At 52.4% G+C, this 18,403-nt stretch overlaps 1 protein-coding gene across 1 annotated transcript; it reads right to left on the bottom strand.

The window, feature by feature from the left end:
* Nucleotides 1-1,721: 1,721 nt before the first annotated feature.
* Nucleotides 1,722-18,085, bottom strand: FARSA (phenylalanyl-tRNA synthetase subunit alpha). The gene is made up of 13 exons (XM_038771267.1): nucleotides 17,908-18,085; nucleotides 16,007-16,144; nucleotides 14,750-14,848; nucleotides 14,086-14,204; nucleotides 7,977-8,069; nucleotides 7,688-7,816; nucleotides 6,976-7,091; nucleotides 5,114-5,198; nucleotides 4,471-4,570; nucleotides 4,029-4,197; nucleotides 3,825-3,902; nucleotides 3,231-3,345; nucleotides 1,722-2,340 (listed from the first exon to the last, which is right to left on the bottom strand). The coding sequence occupies exons 1-13, from the start codon at nucleotides 18,052-18,054 to the stop codon at nucleotides 2,235-2,237; spliced, it is 1,494 nt and encodes a 497-aa protein (XP_038627195.1). The 5' UTR covers nucleotides 18,055-18,085; the 3' UTR covers nucleotides 1,722-2,234.
* Between the last annotated feature and the right edge of the window lie 318 nt (nucleotides 18,086-18,403).

Here is an 18,403-nt window from a genome sequence, read left to right as displayed (position 1 = left end):
TTTATTTGAATGTTTGTCTCCCTCTCTTAGACTGTAAACTTGTGGGCAGGGATCATGTCTACAAACTCTACTGTACTCTTCCAAGGGCTTAGTACAGTGCTCTGCACAGAGTGTGTACTCACCATTGATTGGCCCAGGGAAACCTTGAACCAGATTAATGCCAACTTGAACCCAAGGTTTTGGGCAAAACCAGATCCACCTTGGATTTGCAGGGAGGGTGGGAGGGAACAGAGAGCTCATGCCAACTTGTTAGGCAATGGGAGATTCCTGGGAGAAGGGAGCTAGCTAGGGGGGAGAGCACTGGTTTAGGAATCAAGAACCAATTCCAATACCCACTCACTGTGTCCAATCTCCCCCTGCTTGTTCTCTGTCTGTAAAACACTGAGAATAATCCTTGTGCCCTTCTGCCCTCTGGTGCGGGGCCAGTACGCAAAAAGAAATTGTGAGTAGATTGTCTAGACTGGTCCTTGAGGATGCATTTTCTTCCGTTTCTCACTCCAGACTGTATTCTGGGGCCACAGCCGCAACTGTCATCAAAAGTGATCCACCTGGATGTGGTCCCTTCCCTGGTGGGTTCTTCCCCACCAGTCGAGGTCTCGGTCCCCAGCCCAGAGGAGGTGCGGGTCTCACTGGAGGAGGTAGAAGAGGAGCATGATCACTGCCCCCGGCAGCCCTAAGAACCAAAGGGACCACCCAACTGTGACACTCCAAGCTGCAGGGATCGTCTGGCCGGGCGGAAGAGGGTTAGTGGTGGAATACCCCTAAAATGTGGCCTCAGAATCCCGCTCCTCACAAGAGCTTAGCCCATTAGGGCAACTGCAGCTGCTTCTCTCGTGGGGACACGATCATATCTTGCCTGGGAGACCAAGCAGACGCACAAGGATAAAAGTACTTGCAAATGCAGTTTAATCCCCCGAAAAGCCACTCTTCTCTGGAGGCTCGATTGGCAGAAGGAACGTTTTTTTCTCTAGGGCAGCTAATGGGTGAGAGAGCACGGTGTAGAAGTGTTGTTTCGGAAGCAGCTGCCTCGACACCCCGGTCACGGCAACAGGCAGCGCAGAGGGTCTCGGTGGGATTCTGTTCAGCTCTCAGCCCTCTCACCCATCTCCCCCACATGTCTGTAGGTCTTGGGATCGGCCAAGCCTGTCATTCCTCCACCCACTCCTGTGCATTAACACCTTCCCTTCGGCAAGTGGCCACAGCAAGCTGCCCGCCCCAGGCTCAGTCGATCTCAAGAGGACTATTTTCTGAAAGACTCGGGAATCCGAATCAGTTGGGCAGGGGGCAGTAGCTCTTCAGAACTCCTGGAGCCAACCCCCAGCTGTACTGGGAAGAGGGGATGAGAGGAAAACCAAGTCACCCACCCACCCCTCTTGGTCATACCGCGTGTGGGGCTTCAACACAACCCACTCGGACAGTCTGTGGACCAAACCCAGATGGGTGGGGGCCTGGCTTGTTTCAAACACCTGACACCTCCTCCCCTACCTGCTGGGGAATGTCCCCAGCCAGCACCGCAGGGTTTCCCTGCTAAGAAGTCTTAGGTGTTAAGGAAATTTGCCTCAGCAGGAGCCTGGCCTGCTGCAGACTGCACTTAACTGCCCCTGCATTCTCCAGCCATCCAGCCACCTCAGAGCACAGGGTAGCTCCCTCCTTCCCACCCCTTCTCTCCCACCAACCCACCGAGTCCAAACCCTTCGTTCGGCTTCAAGAAAATCCACCAGTCAGGTTGCCGATGACCCTTTTTATTAGTCGTTCGATGCCTTCCATGCCTCAGTTCTGCTGCTGCCGTCTTCACAGTCACGGGCAAATTTACTACTGATTAATTACAGAAACTGGGAAGCCTCCCCCTTTCCTTAAAGGGCATGACCACATGCTGGCTTAGCGCAGTGAGGGCGTACAGAATGAACCCACTTCTTTGGTGTGGACATCTCCTTCGGTCCTGCCCCCTGCCCTTATCTTCCACTCTGTTGTATTGTACTGTCCCAAGCGCTTAGTACAGTGCTCTGCACACGGTAAACGCTTAATAAATGCCACTGATGATGATGAGGGACAACATCAAATGCGCTACTTGGAGGTTCGGGGTGATCACTGGGACCTACGTGGTTGTCGACCCTGGCGGGAAGGCAAGGAAGTAGCCAGGAGCAGATGTTCCAGAAGATGCGTTTTCCTCCAGAAAATAAATAAGCAGGACTCCCCCTATGGCCATGCCAAGGAGCGGTGCAGCCCACTGCAGACTAGGAGTCCAGGCGGCACAACGGGCTGTCGTATACCATCTGCAGCTTCACCTTGTGCCCTACCAACTCCCGGATGTTGTTGATTCCATATTTGATCATGGTGGGGCTGGAAGGAAAGAGCAGGGTCAGCGGGCCACTATCAAGAGTGGAGGTGGCCAGCCAGGGTGCGTGTCTGATACCGGCAGGTTACACGAACCCAATTTGACCCCTGGCCCCGGGGTCAGGGGGAAAACTCTCCCCTCCGCCCAGCAGGCAAGACACCCAGAAAAGTGGTGCCAAGTGGCACAACAGGAGGGGAGGATGGGGACCAAGGGAGAGAAAGCTTCTCTCCCGTGGTCGAGCGGACAGCCTTCAGGGCGCTTCCCAGCCCTGCTGATGGGCTCTCCCAGGTTCCCAAACCCCCTTCCTCTATCCAGAGATGGACACCACCCTCCCCTAGGTCCGTATGACTCAGGCACCCTGCTCTCCCTCCCCCAGAATGGCTTACGTGGGACTGCTGACAACCCATCAAGCTATTCACACTCAGGAATGCACAGTTCATCCCGAATGGGGAAGGGGACTTGAAATGGTGTTCCTAAAAATGGCTCGCCTCAGCCAAATCAGACAGGGCACACCTCCTCCTCTTGTGCCACCTCTGCACTCAAAACCACCCTCAGGACTGCTGGACCTCTCGGATTTATGTACTCTACTACTTAAGCATTTATTCATCCACTTATCTGTCTTTGCATTTTCTTTTTCCTCCGATCTCAAATGCGCTCTGTGTCTGTCTCCCCTGCCGAGATGCTTAGCACAGTGTTCGGCCCCCAGTAGGGGCTAAATAAATATTACTGATTTGGTCTAGCCCAGGGATGGGGATGGGGCTTGATTCTGACTAGCGGCTCCGCTGAACCAAGCGGACGTTGACATTGAAACCGGCACAGAGCTGAAGGGGAAGGAGTTGGGGTGTCTCGGCCTGGCTCTGAATTCTCTCCCATCCCAGCGGTGGGCGGCTCTTACCGTTCCAGGGAGAGTCCCCAGGCTATGACGGACACCCCTTCAGGGAGTCCCATGGGCAGCAGCATCTCTGGGCGGAAGACCCCTGAGTTGCCCACCTCCACCCACTTCTTCAGGCCTGAGGGAAAGACAGAGACAAACCTCATTAGCCCCTTAGGGAGGGAGCTAGAGATTACAGGTTGCTCCCTCTCACCCAGTGTCCCCCGGCCCTGAGCAAAGCCGGTCAGGAAAGAGGATAATGACTCCACCAGGATTCCGGATTAGAAAGCACCACGGTAATCTGCCAGGGGCTTGACGGAGTTGATCCTGAGGTGGGGAGGGATGGATGTTACTGCTAATTCAGGCTGGCTTTAAAGCATCTCCTGGCTCTGCTGCCTGGGAGATTGGAAGCTGGGGGTTAAACAAAACTCAGAGGAGTGGGCGCTCACTGCAATTGGCTCTGCAAGCAAAGGAGCTTTCTGGGAGTGCAGAGGCAAGATGGCCACAAATTCTCCCTCCCCACCCTGCCCACCCCCTCCCCGCAACAGGCCCTGGAGAGAAGTGGGCCAACCTCTTCTCCCAGGGCCTCTGATTCTCCTGCAGTCCCCCCAACCTCACCTTGGTGGTAGCTGAAGACCTCCATGCTGGGCTCCGTGTACGGGTTGTAGGCCGGTTTGAAACGAAGCTGTGTGATGCCTGCTCAGCCCCACCAGAGGCGGGAGGGAAAAAAATTGAGCTTGAGATGGGTCAGCAGGGTGGGGGTAGAGCACTAACCCAGCCAAGGAACCTGGGCTTTGAACCCCTTCCCCGTGTCCCCCTCACCCAATTTGGTGAAGAACTCCTTCAGCACACCCATCAGGTCACCCAGGGTCAGGCCGTAGTCAGCCACCACCCCCTCGATCTGGTGGAACTCGGCTAGGTGCGTGGCGTCTAGGGTCTCGTTGCGAAAGACACGGTCGATGGAAAAGTACTTGGCTGGAGAGAACTGCTCCTGTTAGATTGTAAGATCTTTAAGGGTCGGGACCACTTTTTTTCGCAAATTCCCCCTGGCACCCAGCAGGATGCTAAATGGGTGCTAAACGGTACACCCTGGAGGTGGAGGAGGAAGAGGTCGGTGAAGGGCGAGACAGAGCCCAACATCCTCCCTGCTCCCAAACCTTCCTCAGTGGGAGGATGGGGGGGGGCTGGAGACCATCGAGTCCTTTGTTTTCCGTCTCTCCTACTTCTGACTCGGTTGGGAGACCCCCCCTTCTCTCCGACCTACCTGCTGGGCCAGCCGGTACAGCATGCGGGCACTGACAGCTGTGGTGTGAGTCCTCAGAAGGTTCTTGCGGGCCTCCTCAATCTTCCAATTGTACTTGTAGCTGCAGAGAAAGTAGGGCAGGGTGGTGGGGCTTAAGCTGACCGGAAGAATGCCCGGAAGGCACCGCCAGTCTCAATTCCCCCCTCTCTATGCTGTTAGTAATAATAATATTTGTTAGGCACTTAATATGTACGAAGCATTGTACTAAATGCTGGGATAGAGACAAGACAATTAGGTTGGATAGAGTCCTTGTCCCACATGGGGCTTGTGGCTAAAGTGGGAGGGAGCGCAGGTACTGAATCCCTTTTTACAGATGAGGAAACTGAGGCACAGAGAAGTGAAGTGACTTGCCCAGGGTCACACAGCAGGCAAGTGGTGGAGCTGCGATTAGAACCCAGGTCCTTTAACTCCAGGCCCAGTCTCTTTCCACTAAGCTGCGCTGCTTCAAAACCAGGAAAAGCCCCCTCGCGGCCCAGCTGTAGGGCAGGTGCTCCCAGACAGGGAAGGCTTTGGAGTCGGGGGTGGAGGAGAGAGATGGGGTGGAAGTCAATCAGCTCCCAGTCCCTTCCCCTGATCCCACCAGCGACAGTTCAGGAGACCTCACCCCTGAGAGCCGTAGCCTCCTTGGGCATGAGTTCGTTTCACTCGTTCCAAGTAGTCCATGGGGAAGTCGGTGGCCTCAGCTGGATCTGGGGCGGGGGGGGGGGGAACAAGGGAGAAACTCATGAGTGAGTGAGCAACTGGGGAGAAGCTGAGCCAGGGAAGAGCCCTGTTTCCGCTCAGAACCCACACGACCTAAGTGCTGCCCCCAAACCCTTGGGCCTTGTTGGGGCAAATCTGGTCCAGACCAGTTTCCAATTTGTGGGCTCCCTGGCAACCCTTTGAGATAGCCATACAAGCATAAACATGCCAGACACGTGCATCACCACCTCTCGGAAATGAGGCCCAGGGCACCTTCCGGTCCTGGTGGGCTTTTGGCCGGACCCAAAGCTTAGCTTGAACTGTACCAAGCCATCATTTAGCTCCACACAAGCCAAAGGCCAGGGGGCTGTGAAGCTGCGCTATCACTACCTATTTCACTGAAGGACGAGGAATACTGAGGTGGAGGGGTGTTCACTCCTAACTGCTTCTCAGGAGGGTTTTTTTTGTTTGTTTAATGGTATTAAGTGCTTACTATGTACCAGACATTGTACTAAGCGCTGGGGTAGATACAAGTTAATCAGGTTGGACACAGTCCCTGTCCCACATGAGGCTCAGTCTTAAGCCCCATTTTACAGATGAGGTAACTGAGGCCCAGAGAAGTGAAGTGACTTGCCCAAGGTCCCACAGCAGACCAGTGGCCGAGCCGGGATTAGAACCCAGATCCTTCTGACTCCTCAGTCCGTGCTCTATCCACTAGGCTGTGCTGCTTCCCCGTTAAGGAGGTGTATCATCTACTCTACAAGGTTAATCCTCTACTTCCCCTACCCTACCCCTCTCACCACATGAAGATTCCTGTTTCCACCCTCCCACCAGGTATCGTCAACATCTTCCAATCTTCTGGTTCCTTCCCCCATGCTCACTGTTCTCATTCTGATAAATCTCGACCCCATAATTCCCTCCAGCTGTCATCCGTCTTCTTCGCATTCATATCTACACCAGTTATTTCCTCTCTCCCAGCTTTCTCCCCAATCCACAACACTCTGAACTTCATCTTCTTCATGCCACTGAAACTGCTTTCACTTGTTTTCTTTGGTGAATCACTTATGAATTTCCAATTATCCTAAATCTACATCGGCAGCCTCTCCTTTCCTTTAGCCAGAACTTTGGTTGAATGCCAAAGTAACGATGATGGTGCTATTTGTCGAGCGCTTCCTATGTGCCGAGCACTGTACAAAAGCGCCCAAAGTCACACAGCAGACACAGTCTCTGTCCTACATGAGGCTCACAGTCCAAGATATTGAATCCCCGCTTTACAGATGAAGAAATTGAGGCCAGAGAAGTGACTTACCCAACGTTACCCAGCAGGCAAGTGGCGGAGCTGAGATTAGAACCCAAGTCCTCTAACTCCCAAGCCCGGGCTCTTTCCACAAGGCCATCCTGCTTTCTAAGTAGCTTTTGCCTGAATTCCTCCAAGAGTTGCCTTGTTGGACTCTCGGCCCCTCCGGTCTATCTTACCCAGAGCAGTAAGGATCATTTTAAGTACCGATCAGATGTCACTCCCCTCACCAAAAACCTAACTACAGGGATTTCCTGGAGCTACTCATATCAAATTTCCCTTGATTATAGATTCTTGTGATCATAGGGTCGCCACCAACTGACTTTCGCCTCACTTAACTGGTTTCCCCCCCCGGCCAAATACCTCATACCATGCTTGGCACAAAGCAGGTAGATGCTCAATAATTGCTAGTGGGGGCAGAGAAAGATAAGGGGAGGGACAGAGGATGGGATGCTGACAGACGCCTGGAAGAGCTGGGGAAGACAGACCCTGAAGGAAGAAGGTGTCGTGTTGATCTCTGGCCGGGTGCTGCTGGGGCTGGAAGAGGGCATCGAAGTTCCAGAAAGAGCTCTCGATGAAGTTGTTGGTTGGCATCTCCGTGAAGCTGCAGGCCAAAGATAAGGAGGGCATTGCTGACTTCCAATACCCCTACCTGCCCCAGCCTCCAGGACCCTGAATGTCACAAGCCCCCAAGGTTTAGCCACCATAAAATGGAATCACGCAGGCTTCTCCCCTCCCCAAAGGTGCCTGGGACTCAAGGGGTGCTCCTGTCTGGCCAGTTAGACAATGCCCTCACCTTCACTAAACCACATCCCTCCCCTCCTTCGAAGTCCTCTAAAGAGCCACTTCCTCCCTGAGCCTTTCCCTGAATGATCCCCACCCCTTACCTTCCCAGTCAGCCCTCTCATCAACCCCCTCTTCAGCACTTCTACATTTATCTGTTTAAGTTATTGGTTCATCCGCTTCCATTTTGTCTTGAGTCTCACATTCTTTAAACATCTATCTGCATGTCGTCTTCTCCCATTAGACTACAGGTAGGAATTGCAGCTTTTATTCCTTCTGTACATCCCCTACACACCTAGCAGAGTGTTCTGCACACGGCAGGCACTAAGTTAATACCGTGGACGACTCCCAGCCCCTCTTGGCCCCCCAATTCCCCCACTCTTCTCGTTGATTGTCCCCGCTTCCTCCCCAGCTCACCCCATCTCCAGGAAGATTTGCCGGAACTGCGTGCGGACCTTCATCAGCGGGTGGAGGTGGCCACACTCAGGCATCACCCCGAGCGCTGCAAAGTTGTAGGCCTTGAACTTCATATCCCGCCAGGCGCCACTGTGAGAGGAGGGGCGGGGGGGGAGGAGGAGGATTGGGGGCCCCACCGCCGGGGAGTGCCCACCCACAGTGGCGTGGCCTACTAGGCCCTCTCAAACGCCCCCCGCCACCAGCCAGGATCGCCTCTCGGCTCCTAGCCCCAGGGCTTGGGTCCCCTCACCTGGCGATCATCTCGGGGGTGAGGTCTGTCTCCTGCTTGGTGATGTTGGTGCTGAAGGCGCTTCCTTTGCTCACCCAGTAAGTTTTCAGTGTCCTGAAAGAGAGCACAGGGGTTTGGCCATTGTGGACCCTTTGGAAGAGATAGGAGAAAAGGGACCTGAGGAGAGTGTAGGGGCTGCTCCTGTTGTGGTAACTGTGGTTGAACTTGTGACCGTGGACTCTGAACTCTAGCCACCGGACCCTACTGGGCTTTGGCATGGTCTTTGAGTTGCCTTAGTGTTTTGTTTCATCACTCTTTACGTGACTTATCTCCGGTCCCCTAGCCCTTTTTTTAGTTTTAGATTGTGAGCCCCCTTAGAGACAAGGACCGTGTCTAATTCATTCATTCATTAGTATTTACTAAGCACTTACTCTGTGCAGAGCACTGTACTAAGCGCTTGGGAAGTACAAGTTGGCAACATATAGAGACGGTCCCTACCCAACAACGGGCTCACAATCTAGAAGGGGGAGACAGACAACAAAACAAATCATGTAGACAGGGGTCAAAGTCGTCAGAGCAAATAGAATTAATTGCCGCCTGGGAAGTCTTTCCAGCACTCAGTAGAGTGCTCTGCACATGGTAAGCATTCAATCTATACTACTACTACTACTGCTGCTAGGAGAGATGAAGAGGTTTAAAAAGCTTGTGGCCTTCTTGCTGGGGCAAGGGGACCCGAGCGACCCTAGAGTGATAGAAAGGACAGATTGTGTCAACGGGACTCCTGGGTTTCCCCCCGCCGTTGTCAAGAGTGGCAATCTCCACGCTTTCATTCTTGAGAGGCAGCAAAGATGGGGCCAAGTGGTAGACATGTTTCCTGACCACAGCGTGCAATGGCTCCTATTTGTCTCTGGGCCAGCCGTGGACCCAGAAAGAAATGTCCTTCACCACGATGAAGGACAGCAGGCTTGGCGCCAGGTAGGAGGTGTCAAAGGTGGCCAAGGAACGTGTCTATCAACTCTGATGTACTGCTCTCTCCCAAGTGCCTATGATAGTGCTCGGCCCAAAGTGAGCACTCAAATACCACTGATTGATTGACTGATTCTGCTAATCAATTGGCAGACCAGATTCATTCACTCATTCAATTGTATTTATTGAGCGCTTACTGTGTGCAAAGCACTGTACTAAGCGCTTGGGAGAGTACAATATAACACCAAACGGACACATTCCCCGCCCACGATGCGCTCACAGCCTAGAGGGGGATCCAGGTGCAGCCTGTGGACAGTATTTTGCCCACTGATGACCACAGGAGCTCTGTCACACAGGTGAGAGTGGGGCTGGGTTTGTCTTGCCAAGGGAGGCAGAACAGGTTGTGGCCTGGGGCAGGATATGAACTTGCTTCAGACAGAAACTCCTCACCCTCGGCTATAAGGCTCTCCATCACCTTGCCCCCTCCTACCTCACCTCCCTTCTCTCCTTCTACAGCCCAGCCCGCACCCTCCGCTCCTCTGCCACTAATCTCCTCACCGTGCCTCGTTCTCGCCTGTCCCGCCATCGACCCCTGGCCCACGTCATCCCCCAGGCCTGGAATGCCCTCCCTCTGCCCATCCGCCAAGCTAGCTCTCTTCCTCCCTTCAAGGCCCTACTGAGAGCTCACCTCCTCCAGGAGGCCTTCCCAGACTGAGCCCCTTCCTTCCTCTCCCCCTCGTCCCCCTCTCCATCCCCCCCATCTTACCTCCTTCCCTTCTCCACAGCACCTGTATATATGTTTGTACATATTTACTACTCTATTTATTTTACTTGTACATACCTATTCTATTTATTTTATTTTGTTAGTATGTTTGGTTTTGTTCTCTGTCTCCCCCTTTTAGACTGTGAGCCCACTGTTGGGTAGGGACTGTCTCTATATGTTGCCAACTTGTACTTCCCAAGCACTTAGTACAGTGCTCTGCACACAGTAAGCGCTCAATAAATACGATTGATTGATTGATTGCTGCCCTCTGGTGGGCAAAACTGACAAACATTTCCTGAGAGAAACAGTCCCCTAACTCTTCAGTCTCCCCTGCGACAGAACCGGCCCCCCAGGAAACCACCCTCTCCCTCCACAGAGACCACTGATCTCTAGACTCCCTCCACTTATCTCAGGCTAACCTCTCGCTGCACGATGCCACGTCCTCCACTCCACCCAACTCCACGGCCTTGCCACCCGCTGCCGGTCTCGCACCGCCAACCGCCCCCCAGCCCTGGATCATCTGTCTCATAATAATAATAATAATAATGATGGCATTTATTAAGCACTTACTATGTGCAAAGCACTGTTCTAAGCGCTGGGGAGGTTACAAGGTGATCAGGTCGTCCCATGGGGGGTTCACAGTCTTAATCCCCATTTTACAGATGAGGTAACTGAGGCACAGAGAAGTTAAGCAACTTGCCCAAAGTCACACAGCTGCAACTGGCAGAGCTGGGATTTGAACCCCTGACTTCTGGCTCCAAAGCCCATGCTCTTTCCACTGAGCCACGCTGTGAGCCCACAACAAGCTGCTTTTTAGTGACTGTTTGTGATCCCGTGAGACTTTACGAAGGCACTGATGGGCTTTACTTGAGGGCAGGTGACAGCGGGCCTGTGGGGGTGGAGCATGGAGGGAGGCGTGGCTTTCTCTCCCTGTTCTACCCAGTAACAGGCCTGGATCAATCAGTGACAGCGACGTAGAGCCACAGCTGCCTCGCCTAAGGTGGATAAAAGGCAGTTGCTCTGAAGCCCCCACTCTCTGGCAAGGAGCACCTGGAAGCAGCATGGAGGCACTCTGAGATGCAGAGAGAAGCAAGCAGCGGAGCAGCACTTGGAAGCCGAAAGAAGAAGGTTTGGCAGAATGGGCTCCTTTGAGCACAGACTGGTACTGGACCCTTGGGTGGTGGAGTGAGGGAGGGTATGGCTGTGTCACTCCCTTGCACGTTGGTAAAACTAAGTAAAAAAACTTTTCACATTAACCTTGGTGATCAGAGGTGTGGTTTGACTCCTACTACGTGACACTGAGGCTTCCCCCAGGAAAGTCCTGGTTGGTACGAACCGCGTGGGCTCGCGAGACCCAGCACACTTCCCCTGCTCTGAAATTTGTGGAAGAGAGCTGCTGGTGGAAATCCAGGCACCAAGCCAGCCTTGGCCACTTTAAATTCATCCTTACCTGCTTTAATTCTGCCCTCTCTTCCACTCCCTCATCGATTCCCATGCCCATCATCCCCAAATAATTAATAATTATGATACTTGTTAAGCACTTACTATGTGCCAAGCACTGGGGTATGTACAGGTCATTCAGTTTGGACACAGTCCCTGACCCACATGGGGCTCACACTCTAAATCCCCATATTACAGATGAGGTAACTGAGGCCCAGAGAAGTTAAGTGACTTGTCCAAGGTCACACAGCAGACATGTGGCGGGTCCTGGATTAGAACCCAGGTCCTTCTGACTCACAGGCCTGTGCTCCATCCACTAAGCCACACCGTTTCTTCAAAAGGTGCCTTTTCCTAACAGGAACCAAATCCAACAACCAAAATCAAGGCCGTTCAGAGCGGAGAGAAGAATGGCCGAGGAGGGCTCCTAGCGAGTGGAAAACGGGGTTCTGGCTCTCCACCAACTTTTCCACACTTAATTTCCTTCAGGAAGCCCCAGCGTTCCCACCCCTCTCCATTACCCTGCCAACCCCTTTAACAAAAATCAAAACCATCAGACGTGAGCTCCCCAAAATCTCCTCCCAACCCAACTCCCTCCACTTCTTCACCCTTCTCAGCCGTCTTTCAAGAAATCTCCTGCCTGCTTATAGAAAATCGACCGCTTTCACCTGCACCTCCCACCCCAACCCCCATCTCCTAAAAACACTTACATCCACTTTCCTTCCCTCCCCCTCCACCATCTCCATCTTGACCTGATGGTTCCTCCCTCTCTGCCTTTAAACAGCCCACCTCTCCTCTACCCTACACTTACTGAGGAAATTAGGTTCATTTCCCCCCTCTAGACTGTGAGCTCCATAAGATCAAGGATCATCTTCCAAGTGCTTAGTACACAGATGCTCAACCGATACTTTTGATCAATTGACTGACTCAAAAATTCCTTCTCTGGACCCCACAGAGCCAAACTATCACCCTACCTTTCTCCTCCCATTCCTGTCCAAATGTTGCTGCTCCTACTTCTTCTCTACAATCTGGCTTCTGCCCCCTCCATGCTGACTGTTCTTGCCAAGGTCACCAATGACCTCCTCCTAACCATATCCAACAGGCTCTAGCCTTGATTGAATCCTCCTCCACCTCTCAGCTGCCTTTGACTCTGTGGATCGCTCCCTTTTCCTGGAAACACTACCTAATCTTGTTTCTTTTACTTCTTTGGCTGACCCTTCTCAGTCTTTCGTGGGCTCTTGCTCACCTTCCCACTCCTTAACTGTAGTTTCTAAGACTCAGGTCTGTAGAACTTTTTCCTTCGCAATGTGGATGACTCGCAAATCTCTTGCTAGTCCTGACCTCTCCTTCTCTGCAATTTTGCATTTCCTGCTGCTTCTAGGATTGTGCTACATGCGTGTCCTGCTGGCACCTCAAGCTCAATATGCCCCAAACTGAATTCCCCATTTTCCCCCATTCCCAACATCCCTTCCACTTAGCTTTCCTATCACAGCTAACAGCATTACCACCCTCCATATTGATTCTGTTGCCAAATCCTGTTAGTTTTTCCTCCACAACCTTTCCAGGATCTGCCTTTCTCTCTCCTTCTAAACTATGACCATTATGCTTGTCATGTCCCAGCATGACTCGCCTTACTGACCTCTCTGCCTCCTGTCTCTCCCCTCTCCAGACCATACTTCGCTCTGCTGCCCAGATGACTTTTCTAAAACTTTCTTTTACACAGATCTCCCTACTCGAAACCTGTTACACATTTGTCCCCACATCAAGCAGAAACTCCTGACCGTTGGCTTTAATGGGACTCAATCAGCTCTCTCCGGCTTACCCACTCCCTCCCTCGACACCCCAATTCACATACCTCACTCATCTCATACTAACCACCTCATTGTGCCTTTTTCTCATCTCCCTTGCCACTAACTCCTCACTCATGTCCTTCCTACTGTCTGGAATGCCCCATCTCCTTCAAATTCCATAGACTACAGCTCTCCCCCAGGAGTCATGTCCCGATTCGCCTCCCCTGTTTATAGCCCTACTGCCTCTTCAGCATCCCCTGCCCATGCTGCCTAAGCACTTAAGTACACTTAAGCATCCACAACCCCACAGTACTTATGTACATATCCATAATTGATTTTAATGTCTTCCCCATAGTCTGTCAACTCATTATTATGGTACTTGTTAAGCGCTTACTATGTGCCAAGCACTGTTCTAAGCACTAGGGTAAGCTAAGCTAATCACACAGGACGCAGTCCCTGTCCCATGTGGGGAGGGTTCCTTGTGGGCAGGGGACGTGCTTATCAACTCGATTATATTGTATTCTTTCAAGCGCTTAGTAGAGTACTATGTGCACAGTAAGTACTCAATAAATCTGATTACATATGCTATTACTTCCTCCAATGTTTTAAGTCCTTTGTCTCTCCTGCTATACTGAAAGCTCCTGAGACAGAGATGACTACTAATTTATATTGTACTCTCCCAAATACTTAATACCATGTTCTGCACACAGCAGGTGCTCATTAAATGCTATTGATTGATCAATGCCATCTGGCCAGGAAGCAGCGTGGCCTAGTGAATAGAACACTGCCCTTGGAGTGAGAAGGACCCGGGTTCTAATCCCAGCTCTGCCCCTTGTCTTATGTGACCTTGGCCAAGTCACTTCACTTCTCTGGGTCTCAGATACCGCATCTCTAAAATGGGGATTAAATCTGTGACCCCACATGGGACATGGACTGTGTCCAACCTGATTTGCTTGTATCTACCCCAGGGCTTAGTACAGTGCCTGGCACATAGTTAAGTGCTTAAACACCATAATGGGGGGCGGGGGGGGGGGAGGAAAAGAGGAAGAATCCAACAGTCCCGGCCACTCCAGTGAGGAGCAATGGGATGTGGGGGGGTGGGGGGGAGACCAGAAGAGCGTACTATATCACCTGAGGAGCAGTCAGACTCTGTGCTTAACTCAATGCCACTCACACTTCTGTCAGTAGTTTCCTCTTCTTCAGCTCATTTTTCTCCTTCTCATCCAGGCTGTCTGCCTTGCCCTGATGGGCCAGTTGCAGCTTCTCCTTCACTGTGTCCTCCACGGTCTCCACCTATGGGTAGGTGTCACAGGGCTTTGTAAATGTTGCAGGGCAGAAGTACGAGCCCTCCCTTGGGGAACACTTCACCTGACCAGAGGAGCCAGGCTACCCACCATCCCCAGCCTTTTTTTTTTTTCCCCAAATGGAATTTAAGCACTTATTATGTACCAATAGGCATAAATGTATGGTTCTGCAAGTTGCTGTAGTGGCTCTGGAGCCCCAACCCCTTCTCTGTCCCCCCAGGAGCCCCCTCACTACCTGCATACAACAGGGTTGAGGCAGGGGGACCAGTCCTCAAGTGCTGAGGTAGATACAAGATAATCAGATTGAACACAGTCCCTGTCTCACGAGGGTTCACGTTCTTAACCCCCGTTTTACAGATGAGGGAAGTGAGGCACAGAGAAGTGAAGTGACTGGCCCAAGGTTACACAGCAGACCTGTGGGGTAGTCGGGACTAGAAGCCAGGTCCTACTGACGCCCAAGCTCCATCCACTAGACCATGCTGTTTCCCAACCTTGCACCCTGTTTCCCAACCTCCAGGGTCTCCCGACGCTCACCGCTCGGAAAACACGGGGTCCACCAGGTGCAGTCTTGTCCACTCGGATCCACTTGTTGGACATGGCTTTGCTGAAGCCTACTTTGCCACTTGCCAGTTTCTGTGGGGCGAGGTTGGGAAGAGAGGAAGGACAAGAGCTGAAACACTGGTTGGGGGTAGAGTTCCCAGAGTCCTCCTTGCTGACCCTCAGGTTCTCAAGTGTCATTCCCTTTGGGTCCCGGGAAAGGATTATTCCACCTAAAATAGAATGCAGGCCGGGCCACCAATGCCACGTGACCGCCAGAGACCACTGTCCTCATGGGACTGGCACGCACAGTTTTGGTCACACCTGGCAGCCTTGCCCTGCCCTTTGGAGACAGATAGGGACTAGCAGTGGAGGTGAAATGTTGGCTCTACTTTTTGTCCCCTGCTACGTGAGGACAGACCCTCTGCCCACCTTACTCCTGGCTCACCCAGGCAGCCTGGGGAATCCTCTGGGAAGTGGCAAGAACTGGGACTCTGGAGCCACTGAGACAGCCAGAACCCCATTGGGTTGCAGTCTCCACGCAGCTTCCAGGTCTGGAGCAGTAGCGGCTCAGGCTCCATTGCCATGGCAACTTCTGGCTAGGGAAGTGGTGCTTCGATTGTATGGTTCTGTAAGTTGCTCTGGAGCCCCAACCCCTTCTCTGTCGCCCCCCAGGAGCACCCTCATTACCTGCATACAACAGGGTTGAGGCAGGGGGACCAGTCCTCAAGTGGTTTGGGGTGAGAGATGTCTCTGGTCCGGTACCCAGAACTCAGTGAGGGTGAGATCAGCAGTGACCGCATCTCACCTCCAGCCTTCAGCTGTCTACCTGTCTCAATCCCAGTCCCCTTCTCCCATCTTTTCCTCCCTTTTTCCTTCTCTAATCATCCTTTTTTCCTCTTTTTCCCCACTTCCCCCTCTTCTCCTCCCACCAATTGTGATTAGTCTGCCCCCAGAAGACTCATTCATTTCGTTTGCCCCTCCTGAAGTTAGAACCACTGATGCCCACAATTCCTACATCACACCCCAAAAGACACAGCAGCAACAAAAATATAACACAGGAAGCAAAGGGCTTTCACGTAAAGCCCTGCCAAACACTGATGAGGCTTGGGAAAAACAGGACCCTACTAAATCAACTTCCATGGGAAGCTACTGGGGAAGAATTGTCTGATTTTTTTTTTTTTTTTCCCTCCCTCCCACCCTGAGTGAAGCCCACCTTCCTCCACTGTTACTCCGCAGCTGCGGGGGACTCACCATCAGCTCACTCTGGGCCAAGCCCTCAGGAGGGATGCTCCAGAAGACCCGAGCCTCATGGCTGCCTTCCTCTACGATCTCCTTCCCTTCTGCCGTCAGCTCCCAGTACTTGGAGGAGTGCAGTTCTGCCTTGATGACCTGCGGGAGCAAGGAACCCACCACTCTAGCATCTTTCCCCCCACGATTGGGAAGGTGAGAGAGTACCTTATGGGAAGTGGCCTGGGGGCCTCAAAGAATTCAGGGAACATCCAGGTGTTTTTACCAAACTCCATGGACAAAAGTGTGAGCAAAACACCCACTGAACTCAACCTACACCCCACGTTGTCCTGCATAATAATGATAATTGTGGTATTTGTAAAGCGCTTACTATGTGGCAGGCATTGTACTAAGTGCTGGGGTGGCTACAAGGAAATTGGACACAGTCCCTGTCCCATGTGGAGAGTCTCAATCCCCATTTTACAGATGAGGTAACTGAGGCCCAGTGAAGTGACTTGCCCAAGATCTCACAGCAGACAAGTGACGGAGTTGGGATGAGGGCCTGCACTGCCATACCCCATTCCTCCTGGACCCTCAGGACCCTATACCCCATATCATCATCATCAATCGTATTTATTGAGCGCTTACTGTGTGCAGAGCACTGTACTAAGCGCTTGGGAAGTACAAGCTGGCAAAATATAGAGACAGTCCCTACCCAATAGTGGGCTCACAGTCTAAAAGGGGGAGACAGAACAAAACCAAACATACTAACAAAATAAAATAAATAGAATAGATATGTACAAGTAAAATAGAGTAATAAATATGTACAAGCATATATACATATATACAGGTGCTGTGGGGAAGGGAAGGAGGTAAGATGGGGGGATGGAGAGGGGGACGAGGGCATGAGAAGCAGCATGGCGTAGTTGCTACAGCATGGGCCTGGGCCTCAGAAGGTCACAGGTTCTAATTCCGGCTCCACCACTTGTCTGCTGCGTGGCCTTGGGCAAGCACTTCACTTCTCTGAGGCTCAGTTACCTGATGTGTACAACGGGGATCGAAACTGTACGCCCCACGTGGGCCAGTATCTATAATGCTATTTATTTACATTGATGCCTGTCTCTCAGGCTGTAAACCTGATGCGGTCAGGGACTGTCTCTACCGCTGAATTGTACTTTCCAGGCGTTTACGGTGTGCAGAGCCTCAGCACACAGGAAGGGCTCAGTAAATACGAATGAACGACAGCGCCTGCATCCAACGCGATTTGCTCGGAGCCACCCCAGCGCTTAATACTGTGCCTGACATCATCATCATCAATCGTATTTATTGAGCGCTTACTATGTGCAGAGCACTGTACTGAGCGCTTGGGAAGTACAAATTGGCAACATCTAGAGACGGTCCCTACCCAACAGTGGGCTCACAGTCTAAAAGGGGGAGACAGAGAACAAAACCAAATGGCAGCAAACCTTGTGACTCCCAGGCCCCTACCCTGTCCCCATGCAGCAGACAAATGGCAGCAAACCTTGTGACTCCCAGGCCCCTACCCTGTCATCATCAATCGTATTTATTGAGCGCTTACTACGTGCAGAGCCCTGTACTAAGCGCTTGGGAAGTCCAAATTGGCAACATATAGAGACAGTCCCTACCCAACAGTGGGCTCACAGTCTAAAAGGGGGAGACAGAGAACAAAGCCAAACATACTAACAAAATAAAATAAATAGAATAGATATGGACAAGTAAAATAGAGTAATAAGTATGTACAAACATATATACAGGATAGCATCTGACACATAGTAAGCGGGTAGCCAATCCCACATATATCATTATTAGTTCGTCCCGCTTCTTCACCTCACAATCCCAGGCTTCCCCACCACCACCGTCCCCGCTGTTGCATCAGGCACGCGGAGCAGGGTCGGAGCGCTCACCTCCCCCAAGGCCTGCAGACTCTTGACAGCGCCCACCACGGCCTGGTGTTCCACCCCCAGGGCAGTCGCCAGCTCCACACTATCCAGCCTGTCATGACTATCCTGCAGCCGCAGCAGCAGCAGCTCGGCCAGCGGCCCGTCCGCCATGACCGCGGGCCGTACCACAGTCCCCGAAAGCGCCCCGCGTGCCTCTCGACCCGGAAGTGATTCCCCTCTCCCACCCCTTCCTCCATCTTGGGCGGGGCCGAACCAATTGGGGCGGCTGGGCGCCACCATCTTGAGTGTGGCTCGTGAGGCGGCGCAGAAGCTCCCTTTTTAAGTCGGGGTAAAGCGGGAAAGTCCGGCTCCTCACCCAGAATAAGGACTAGGGGGAGAGGGGCTCATACCGAGCCAACATTTTGACCAGTCTAGGACTTTAAACCCAATATTTGCTTCACTTAGGCTCTGTCAGGGGGCTCTAAGGGAGGCCTTGGAGATCAACAGAACCCCAATAGGG

This window comes from Tachyglossus aculeatus, chromosome X2 (genome assembly GCF_015852505.1).
Source record: "Tachyglossus aculeatus isolate mTacAcu1 chromosome X2, mTacAcu1.pri, whole genome shotgun sequence".
NCBI lineage: Eukaryota > Metazoa > Chordata > Mammalia > Monotremata > Tachyglossidae > Tachyglossus > Tachyglossus aculeatus.
This window is presented reverse-complemented; position numbering and strand designations above follow the sequence as displayed.